An 11,508-nucleotide genomic window follows, 5' to 3' on the forward strand; every position below is an offset into this window, starting at 1 on the left:
AGAGCTTTCAAATTGCAATCGTGAGCAAAAGTACCTGTGCTGAAATGAGCAAATGTTGAAGTAGCTGTGATTTGATGAGAATCTTGAACAGAGAGAAATGAAAGTGATGAGGACCCTTGCTCCCAGGGAAGAAGACCTCTGTTCTAGAGGTGAAGATGCTCCCAGAGATACGTGAAGAGAACCTTTCCTTCTGAACAGCTCATCCTTAAAATGGTACCCCAGTAGCTCAAGATTGGACCCTCGAAAGCAGTTGTGGGGAAAGCTGTAAGACGAGGGAAGGGACTTTCACATGTGAGCAGAAAACCAACCCAGGCAGCTGTCTTGCTGTGACATTGAAGCCATGAGAGAACTGGTTCTTGTGGAGATGTCTCCCTAGCATGAGCAAGAGAGACTCCTCTCCCTAAGTGAACTGAAAAAGATTATTATAGAGGTGGTAAACAGACTGAAAATCTCAAGGGTTGTCTTTTTACATTGTCAGTGGGAGAAGGGAGAAAGGTGGGGGGAGGAAAGGGTTCTGAAGGTTTAGTCTGACTTTTTTCCTTTCTTTTAGGTCTGTTAATAAACTTCTTTATATTCTTTTAAGTTTTGTGCCTGCTTTGCTTTTCTCCTAATTCTTATCTCACAGAAGGAAAATAAGTAAGTAATGGATATTTTGAACCAAACCACTACACTTAATTGGTGTTTCTGCCCAGTTTACGAACTGAACCTGCTACAGCTGCTGAGTGAGCCATTCCCCACAGACATGGTTTGGGTGCTTTGGTTGTTGGGTCCACCCTTCCAAAGGCTTTCATGCCGGTTGGTATTTCCCCCTCTCAGTTAAAAGGATCGTGTAGTAAAACCCGTTTGGGGTGTGGAGTTCTCATGGTGCCCTGTGGTTCTGGCAGCCATTGGATCCCTCGGAACCCTGGATCACACAGGAGGTCATTAAAGGCAGTGGTTTCTGTGCACTGGTGTTCTCCCGAGGCACCTTGCTTAGAGTCGCAGGGAAGGATTGGTTACATTCTACTGCAGCTTTTCCTGTTCCCATCCCTGCTGTGGCTGTGACTGTGCCATCAGCTTTTAAAACCTGTCTGGAGGCTGTTCCTCCTCTATTAAGAAGTCCTACAGCTGCTCAAGGTGGGTGTGGAGACAGATGCAGGCAATTTCTTCTGCCTTCCAGACAGCCAGAGCCTGGTTTTCGTAATGAGTGAATTAGGTTGTGCCTTCTCCTTTTCAAGAAGGTGATTTGATGTGGCCAGACCCAGTGCCTGGTTCTTCCAGCAGCCTGAGCAGCTTTAGTGCAATTAGCATGGAGTACTCCAATGAACCATAACTCTGCTCTCAGTTCAGGACAAAACTCAAATAATTGGCTGGTAGCACTAGCAGAACTTCTATCCTGGCTTGTTGCCAGAGCAAGGAGGCTTTAATAATAAGGCTATGGTTAAACTTTCTCCAATTTTCCTACATTTTCTGAGCATGTCAGCCTAAATGGTGCAACAGTTTTTCTCAGGACTTGATTAATCATTTCCTCCTCTCTCCATGTGGTAGGTGGTGACCCATCAGAGCTGCTTGAAATACCTGGTCTGAGCCCTGTCTCTACAGATGGTGGTAGTAGATGGGTTCAGCCTCAGCTTTCAGGATGTTTTATCTATACTACACATTACAGAATTGCTTCTCTCAATAAAGTATTAACACAAATTCATGTAAGCTGTGGCTTGTAGCAGTTGTTTCTTTGTGTTAAACGAGACCCCGGACCGAGAACCAGATCGAGGCTGGCTGCTTACATGTTGTTTCATGTATTTTGGTACAATTTTCTTTGACAAGGATTTTTTATACATGTGTGTTTGTGTCAGTATGGAACTCCTGTCCTCTTGTAAGGCTCCTGGGATTACTCTGGATATGCAGGTTAACACATTTGGACATTGTGATCTCTACTCAGGCATGCAGAGAGATGGATGGAAAGGGCTGTTGGAAGTACGTGAAGTTTATGCCAAAAGCCTCTGATTTTTCCTTTCCCAGCAGTAGTTTTGAGAAGAAAAATGGATTTCGCCTATTCTAAGTTAGTGTAGGTGTACACAGACTTTTAAAATTAACTCTTCTTCATACTGCTAATTATGGGAGTGAAGGAGATGTTTGGTTTCAGGCTGAGCCTGACATTTTAGACAGCGAAAGCCACCCTGGTGAATTGCTCTAAGGACATCTCAAAAGAACAAAGCTTCAGTCCTCCAGAGCAAAGTTTCTTGCTCCCCAGTAAAACAAAGCTGTGGAAGTCCAGCTTAATGCCTTTAAAGGAACTGAAAAATATATATTAAGTTTCTTCCCTTAAAGGAGGAAACAAAGAAGTGAAAGAAAAGCACTGTAGGTAACAATATCTTGGGTCCCGTGTCAGCAGTTCATCCTTTGTGAGACTGTGTCCTGCTGTTTTCCTACTATTTTCTTCAGTTTGAATAAGACCAAGGTGAAACCCGTCAAATTCTGTATTGGAAACAATCAGTAGCAAAACTTTAAGAACATTTTGAAAAGGATAAATAGAAAAAGAGGGCATTTCACCTGTCTGGATTTGGTTTTAGGTAGGAAAGACTATTTATATTAACTTGAAATCAAATAAAGATTTTTGTTACATGTGTTACAAATATTTTTATCTTCATAAAATTGTATAACAATTAGTCCTAACTGTATATTTAACTCAGACACTTCTTAGAATGTACAAATGCCTTTTTAGGGTGCAAAGAGATGAAGTACTCTGGTCTCTGAAAAAAACCCCAGAATTCTTGCAACACAAAACAAATTATTATTGAAAAATTTCAAAGAACAAATCTCACACTTCACTGCTGTTACTGCACAGCTAAGTGACAAGTGGAGTGCTTCATGACAAATTTATCTATGTATGTTTTTTACTTCTTGGAAGAGGTGCCCTGACCTTTCTTTTTCCAATGTATTGTTTACTTCTGCAGTAGTCAAAATATAACAGCAAATGTAATAGAATTGAATTTACTTCTTATTGTTTTTATAATCTGTACAAGGAGGAGAAACTTTTACTTTATGATAGCTGTGGGAACTTACTCTAATTATTTTAAATCTAAGCTTGTTTTCCAGGTTAGGTGTTGAATTCAATAGCTGTGCTTAATATTGGCCCCCTCCAGTGCATAAGTGCACTAACACTGATTGAAATACAAGTAAATATTTACAGAAAAACCACACTATAGAGGATGCACATTACTGCAATTTTAAAAGCCTCACAGTATTTAATAGCAAATGTTCATTGTTTTATGAGTGCTATAACAAGTGGGAAGAAATTTAGAAGGAAGAGATTTGCAGTCCAAAAATTCCTTCTGTTCAATCCGTTGCTCAAACTCCACAGTGAAAAAAGATGTGATATAAAATAGAGTGGGATCCCTTGTCAAAGATTTAGGGCCTCCATTCTGCTGTGTTTTGTTTGGTCTTTATCTTGTAAAGTTACGCAACTCTCAGAGGAAGAACCTTCCTGAAACCTGGGGTAAGAGGCAGAAAAGTATGTTGATTTTGTTGCTTCAGGGTCAGACTGGTGAAGAGACTGCATAGGGAGAAAGTGATTTCTCCTCTGCCTGAAGCTGAGAAGCATTTCTGACATGGTGCTCTGACTGTGGCATCTAGTTGCACTAGGGATATTGTCCCTTTTCAGGAAAGAGCTGCCCAAGAGCTAAAAGAGACATTGATACCATAGTTCCTGATACTGACTGGATTAAAGGCATTTCCATCAGTAATCGTAAAATGGCCTAAAGAATAAAATGTGTTAGCACGCTAAAATGACAGTTTTGATGGGAATTCTTTCATAAAGAGATCTGGCAGATGGAGAGCATTAGTTCTGATGAAGTGCTACATGCTCCCCCAAGTCCTCCCAAAAGAAGGGAAAAAGACCTTAAAATACATACACCAAATTGGATTTATAGAATTCTTGGGCTTAGCATGAGAATTAGAAGCTCATAAAAAATGCAGTTGCGTTGCTCTCAGTAATTGGACACTGTGAAACTGGGTACTGTAGCACCTGTGTCTAAAAAGGATATTAAACTCTCTCAGTTTGGGTGATTTGGTGGTTATGATTTGGGTGGCTTATGGTTTACATTACAGCTTAAGCTAAACAAACATGGCTTTGCAGCCTTCTTGTCATTGGGGCCGTGTTTATCTGTCCATGTCTCATAAGGGGGGATGAAGACTGATATCTGGCTGTTTTTACTGACCTAAGCTTTCCCTGCCAGCTACTCAGACATCCTGATTGAGCGGGAGGTGCTGATGCAGAAGTACATCCACCTGGTGCAGATTGTGGAGACCGAGAAGGTTGCAGCCAACCAGCTCCGGCACCAGCTGGAGGACCAGGACACGGAGATCGAGAGGCTGAAGTCGGAGGTGTGTTCCAGACCTACCAGGCAATCACTGGATTGTAGCATTTTGCTGTGTGCATTGCAGTGGTATTCAGTATTTCTGTAGTACTTTGTGAAAATGGCAGAACCCAGTGAGGTTAATAGGTAATGGTCTCCCAGTGACTCTGTGGATAAATAATTTTATTAGAAATATTGGGGCCTGTTAAGCTGATTGGATTACTTTTCCTGTCAGAGGGTTTAGGATAACACATTGCTTTGCAGAATGGGTGCCACTGGTGGCATAATTTCCTCCCTGCCTTCAGGTTTGAGTTTGATCCCAGCGCAGGGCTTTTGGTTGTGATGGTGTTAAGAACAGTTCCAGACTGCCCTGATTCACAGGGTGTTGTTAAAAACCTTGTTGCAGTCCTGAGCTGATGAAGCCCAAAGGGCACAGTAGTTGTTTCTGGGGGGAGAACCTGCTCATTCCTGGTGCCCCTTCCAGCTGGACAGAGATCTGTAATGGCCTGAGGAGAAGTGCTCCAGTCCCTGTCACCAAACATGTGCTTGTCATTCTGTGCCCCTTCCACAGGCTGGGGGAAGGGGAAATTACTGTTCCGTTAGTTCTCCAGATAAGGCTTTCATTAACTTGAGGAAGACTTTCATAAATGTTTGCTTTTGTCAGATTGTAGCGCTGAATAAAACAAAGGAAAAAATGCGACCTTATCAAGGCAACCAGGAAGATGAAGATCCAGATATTAAAAAAATTAAGAAGGTAAACATGAAGGAATTCTTTTGTGCTTAAAGGGAGAAGGGTGGCATAAGGGGTGTACTTCTGTATTTTACTCTGTCTAGTCTTATTTATTTTTTTAAAGTACAGTCAAATAGCAAGTCTTCCTTTGCGCAGCCCCCACTTAAACCTCTTTAATTATATATATTTTAGTGCCACATTTTATCCCATGATGTATTTGCCTAATATCCTTTATGGAACGTGCCTAGTTTCTCTCTTTTTCTGGGGTGTGCAGTCTGAGCCAGGGTCAGCACTGAGCTGGTAACTTGGTGTGAGTTTTCCTTTAACCATTGTCATAGAAGCTGGAAATGCCCCTTTTAGGAGCAAGAGAGCTTTGGATCTGTGTGTAAATCACTGCATTCTTCACCTTGGTCATTTTGGCAGTTGGGGCCCTTTTTTTTCCAAGGTGTTTTTTCAGAGTAAACTGATACCAGTGAAATTTTGCACTTCTCTTTCAAGATGAATGATCTTCCCATCAAGATCAGGACACAGACACAATGAAATTTCCTGTGACCAGATGTAGACCTCTTCTGTAATCTTTAATCCACTTGCAAGTTTAATAGATATTGTGCTTATTTAGATATTCCCATGACATAGAAGTGCTTTTTAAGAATGCCAAAAATCTGTCATTTTGAATAACGTGTTTGTTGCCTTGGTGTCTGATACCAAGCATTATATTGATACATAGCTTTAAATACACATGCCACGTGTTATCTGTTCAAAATGGAAAGCAAACTGAGTTTAAGAAATTATTTAGGAATTCTGCCAATAATGGTATTGAATCTGTGTTGGAAGGTGTTACCTGGAAGTATTGCGGGATACGTTTGCAGTGTAAGAGAAATGTGTAAGGGGAGGAAGAAGGACCTGCACACCCTTGTTGTGCTGATGGGAAGGGGACAACACTCGAGCTTGCAGGGAAAGATTCCCTTATATGTATGCCATGTCTTTACAGTCTGTTTCCTGGCAACAATTATGACCCTTAACAAATAGAAATGTAAAAAAAAATTAATTACAGAGCAATTATATATCAATAAGTGAACATTTTTATTTTTAAGCAAAGACTTTTAATTTTGAGGGTTATTTCTACAGTGAAGAGCTTATGATAAGTCATGTAATTTGGTTTTTTTCTTATTTTCTTTTTCTGCTTGATCCCTTTATAGGTTCAGAGCTTTATGCGGGGCTGGTTATGCAGAAGAAAATGGAAAACTATTGTCCAAGATTACATTTGTTCTCCTCATGCAGAGAGCATGAGGAAGAGGAACCAGATAGTTTTCAACATGGTGGAGGCTGAGTCTGAGTATGTGCACCAACTTTATGTCCTGGTGAACTGTTTTCTGCGGCCCCTGAGGATGGCAGCAAGCTCCAAGAAGCCGCCCATCAGTCACGACGACGTCAGTAGCATTTTCCTCAACAGGTATGGGGGTTTAATTTGGGGTTTCTTTTTTGGTTTGAGACTTCGTTGTGGCTTTTTATTTGGGGTTTTTTGTGGATTTCCCTGACTGCTCCTCCCCATTCTGGTTCAGCTGACAGTAGAGAGGCCTGGCCCTTGTTTTGGCTGTGGTGCAGGTGGTGTCACTGAGCCAGACCACGTTTCCAGGGGTGAAAGGCAAAGGTGCTGCAGGTGATGCTGTTTGAAACCAGCATGACTTCTTTACCTTCCTACATTCTGTGTCTTCCTCTGCCAGAGGAAAAAAAGGACAGATGGTGCCTCGTGTGGCAGTTCTCTTAATTTTCTCTCACCTTTCCTGTTTCTTTTTTCTCTTAAGAGAGCAAAACTGGACTTAGTGGCCTCATATCCTGATAAGATCCTGATAAGACCCTGAGGATGAGTGTGTCAAAGCTTCTATTTTCTGTTGTCCTGCCTAAGGAGTCTCCTTCCCTCTCACTTGTGTTTTCATATCCTGCAAAAAAAGAATTGTTCTTCCATTAGGCATCCAAGTGCTGTTGTAATGAGCATGTTCAAGTAACCCAGGAGGCATTTAACTTCAGATACAGGATTGGGATTGCATCCAAGTCTGCTCCAAACTTCTAAGAAATAGAATATGTTCTTTAGTCATGAGGCAGGTTTCCTTTTCCTTGTTAGAATATGAATACAATGTTAGAATCTTTCTACACCAAATATTATGGTTTTTTTAGAAGCACTGAGCCAGTATTTTTAAACAATGCAATGAAAGGAAGCACTTATTTACATAACAATAACTGTCTTCTGTTTTTTTTCTAGCAAAGTGCAAAAGAGGAAGAGATAATTCTCTGTGAATTATTAATCAGAAAATAAAACCAGAATTGTCTTTTTGTTTGTTTAAATACTTGTTTTTCAGTGAAACAATCATGTTTCTTCATGAGATATTTCACCAGGGCTTAAAAGCAAGAATAGCTAACTGGCCTACCTTAATTCTAGGTAAGTTACTTTATTTTCTATAGGGGTATAAGTTTCATATTTGTTTTTGAAAATTCAGTAGAGATTTTTTTTTTTTTTTGTTAAAGACATGACTTCTTAAAAGTCCTTTTTGAAGGGAATGCGTTTGCAGAGTTAAAACCACAAGATCAGGTATAGTGGGAATCCCATGTGAGCAGTAATGGTCTGTATATGAGAATTGCTCTGCCCTAAGCATTGATTCGACTTACATTTTTGGTCATACTGTCTGACTATAAGATAATCAGAACAACCATCACTGGGGAGGTGAACGAGCTATGTTTAATGTTTCTAAATTGTCAGTATATTGGAAACAGAACTGATTACAGCAATTCACTTCCAGAGAAAACACTACTTTCTTTAAAAATGTATTTCAGTAGATGGGTAGCTGGGGAAAAACAGTAATTTCTCTGCCTTTTCTAGCTGACTTATTTGACATTCTGTTGCCAATGCTGAACATATACCAAGAATTTGTTCGGAATCATCAGTATAGCCTACAAGTACTGGCAAACTGTAAGCAAAACAGAGATTTTGACAAACTCTTGAAGCAATATGAAGCCAACCCAGCATGTGAGGGCCGAATGCTGGAAACTTTCCTTACCTACCCCATGTTTCAGGTAGTCCCTGTGTATTTCTTGTGTATATTTGGTTTTAATTTTCATTTTATGTTACTGATATTATAATCAGTTGAAGGCTCTTCTTGCTTAACTGGAAATACTCTCCTGCAAATTAGTTTAGTTTAATTTATTTTGTTGTTACACCAAAACTCTGCCTGCGGAGATCTCTTCCCCAGCTATGCTGGCTCATTTTTGTTCAGAGTCTTACAGATGTTGAAGGGGAGTGTGGGATGAGGATAACACCAAGGAAAATTGCCAAGGACCAATTCCTTGACTTAGGACCTCTGATTATAAAGTCCACGGAGAGGTGACATACAGCAACTTGGAGCAGCCATAAGCATCTCACTAGGAATACATTTTGTATCTTTCTCCCCTCTTTGTTCTCAAGTGACTTACTCTTTAGAAAATGAAAAGTGAACTGCGAAAGTTTTGAAAACTGTACTTACCCTCCTGATATTTTACTGTGATCTGCCTGGATTAGACATTTGGAGCTGTTTTAAGATGTCTGTGAAGCAGTGGCCTGATAATTTTGTGTCTTTTTCGTTTAACCTGACATTTCACTCATCAGAGGAATACTGAAACCCCTCAGTTTGCTCAGTTATTGGCAACCCAGATAGAGAAAAAAAACTTTAAAAGGGGCATCAGTGACACCTACGTTACTGCTAGTTATTCATATTAGCCCAAGGAGCCATTAGCACCTGCAACAATACTTTTTTAATTTTTGAGGTGCTATATTTTAAAGTTTTTATGTATGTGGGGGGTTTTTTGGATTGAGTTGAAACCAGGTCAAGGGAAGAGATGCTCCTGTTCCTGTGTGATGAGGAGTGTTATTATGCCATTGCTGATGACTTTCCACTTGAGCATAATGTTGCCTCTCCTCCTACATAATTCTTGTTGTGTCAGACAAGTTGTGCTGCACCATCACTTGGTTCTGGTTAAAAGCTCTGAAGGGTCCTTCTTACTGTGGTTAAAAGCTCTGAAGGGTCCTTGTTACCCTGTAGCCAAATCCTGGACATTCTTCAACCTCCTTTTGTGCAATGTGAATTTTAGCTGAATGCAAACAGGTCACCTGGTATTTTCAATGTCAAAAGAAATTTGCATGCTCATAATCTATTAAAATTGAGGGAGGATATATATGGATTTACTGATATTATACCGTATTGGTTTCAAGATTCCCAGATACATTATAACACTTCATGAACTTTTGGCTCACACACCACATGAACACGTTGAGAGAAAAAGCCTCGAATTTGCTAAATCTAAACTAGAAGAACTTTCAAGGTAAGATTTTTCTATGTTATGATCTGATAATTTTGAATTAAAAGTTTTGAAAAGAAAAACCTGTTTTTCTTTATTTGGTTTTGCTCCTTTAAAAAAGATACATATTTTAAAGAAAAGGATGAAACCTAAACCAGAAGATAATGAAAAATAACAAAAATATCCCAGGGTAGTATTTTGTCTCTTCTATTTATTCATTTTTTTTTGCAAACCTAAATCTACAAGTGTCTTCTTGTATTTTGGTTAGGGGAGAATTGAAATCACTATAGAAACTAGTTACTCCTGGGTTATGGACAGAGCAGTTTTCTTTACATAGAGAAATATGTTTTTTGTTCTTAGCTTAAAGAGAGAAGGGCATTTTAAATAATCAGGGTCTTGAAAAGTACTTAGTTCTCTATCTGTGTTATAGTTTTTGCATTCTGATGTGAAAAATGACTTTCATATATGCTTCAAATAGTAAGATAAGCAGGAACTAAAGATATATTCTGAGGACTGATGCTCCCTGTGGAAACCTGTAGAATGAAGCTCTTCCCTGAACCCCCAGACCTTTCTCAGATGTTCCTCTCATCAGCCCAGTGGGAAATGTGGTTCTCCTCTCTGGGAAACTGAGTTTTCTGCTGTGAACAAAGGGACCATGAGTGAACTCCAGGATATAAATATTCAGTGTCTGGAGTATTCACTAAAGATGGGCTTGGAAAATAGTTAGTTGTAAAAGATCTGCACAAGTAGATAAATCAGCTTTGGATTGGCTTCATCTCGTAAGTCGGAGTTCATTGCTGATCCAACTGATTCATCACTGAACATTCAGAATTGGAGTCTGAGACTGATCCTCTCTGCTCATAAAGTCAGTATAGAGCATAAATATAAAATAAAGTGACTCATTTCCATCCCTTTAATGTAGTTCTGAGGGAGGAGGAGATTCCAGAAAGTGTAGTCCAGTTCCAATTTAGGAAAATATCACTACAAGATCATGTAAACTCCTGGGTTCATTTCAGCGTTGAAAAAAACAATCTCTATTTTTCTGTGTAAGGGGAGGGATGCCTATAAAAAAAAAAAAAAACAATCAGAGAAAGTAAATGGTGAAGTATCAATGATGTGGTTGTTGAGGGAGAGAAAAAAAGGAAAGGGAAAAAGGGAGGGGGGAAGGGAAGATAACCCAAAAATAGAGGAAGAAATAAGAGAGAGAAAGCAATAAGAGGAAGGGAGGAAGGGATTGGTACATTGAGATGTAAAGATGAAGCAGGAACAGAGTGGGACCCTAAAGCCATGGAGAGAAAATCTACAATGTGCTCTACACAATTCTAGGCAAGACTTCCCTGTTTGTGGCAGCCCAGTCCGTTAAGGATCAAGTTCTCTTCTATCAGCTGTGAAGTGTTTGTAGCTCGGTGGCATCTGTCACATGTGTTCAGGAATAGTCCCTAAACAAGTCTGGCAAAATTGGCTCCACTGCTGAAAAATCAAAATGATCACAAGAATTGTTTGAGAAGAAGAGAAAAAAGGCAAGAGACTTGCTCTGGAGTGATGAGGCACTGGGTGGGTAGATCTGTTCTGCAGCAGGTGGTGAAGGTCATGCACTGTGTCTGCGCTCTCTAAGTGAAAACAGACACAGCAGGTGTGAGGCATGTTTTGGGGAGATAAAGTGCATTTTGCTTTGTCTCCAACAGAGTGATGCACGACGAGGTGAGTGACACAGAAAATATCCGTAAGAACCTGGCCATAGAAAGGACCATAGTGGAGGGCTGTGACATACTGCTAGATACCAGCCAAACCTTTATACGTCAAGGTAAGACATTGCTCTGCAAAACTGCCTGTGTAATTAAGCAAAACTGCACTAAAGGCAGCAAGGGTCACACTGCCATCGCCAGGCTGGGCACTGTCAGCATCCTGAGCCTGCCCCAGGTCCCTGCAGGGTGAGTCACAAAATCCCCCGAAAACAGGTAATTTTGGGCTGCGGTTGGTCCTCAGTTCTGAACTGTTCTCTTCAGGAACCATGAAAATCAGCAGCAGTGAGTGGCAAAGCCCCCATGGGACAGTCATTCACATTCTGCCTGGACTGTGGTCCCAAGGGGATGGAGCAGGGGAAGAGCAGTACTCTTT

General features: G+C 40.4%; 1 protein-coding gene across 1 annotated transcript in view; it reads left to right on the top strand.

The window, feature by feature from the left end:
- RASGRF2 (Ras protein specific guanine nucleotide releasing factor 2) overlaps nucleotides 1–11,508 on the top strand; it is a 48,689-nt gene that overhangs the window by 24,299 nt on the left and 12,882 nt on the right. Inside the window, exons 3-9 of the mRNA XM_017739006.1 lie at nucleotides 4,215–4,362; nucleotides 4,999–5,088; nucleotides 6,264–6,517; nucleotides 7,422–7,501; nucleotides 7,940–8,133; nucleotides 9,305–9,414; nucleotides 11,076–11,194. Coding sequence (XP_017594495.1) covers nucleotides 4,215–4,362; nucleotides 4,999–5,088; nucleotides 6,264–6,517; nucleotides 7,422–7,501; nucleotides 7,940–8,133; nucleotides 9,305–9,414; nucleotides 11,076–11,194 — 995 coding nt within the window. The remainder of the gene's footprint in view (nucleotides 1–4,214; nucleotides 4,363–4,998; nucleotides 5,089–6,263; nucleotides 6,518–7,421; nucleotides 7,502–7,939; nucleotides 8,134–9,304; nucleotides 9,415–11,075; nucleotides 11,195–11,508) is intronic.

This window comes from Corvus brachyrhynchos, unplaced genomic scaffold (assembly GCF_000691975.1).
Source record: "Corvus brachyrhynchos isolate BGI_N302 unplaced genomic scaffold, ASM69197v1 scaffold1097, whole genome shotgun sequence".
Taxonomy (NCBI): domain Eukaryota; kingdom Metazoa; phylum Chordata; class Aves; order Passeriformes; family Corvidae; genus Corvus; species Corvus brachyrhynchos.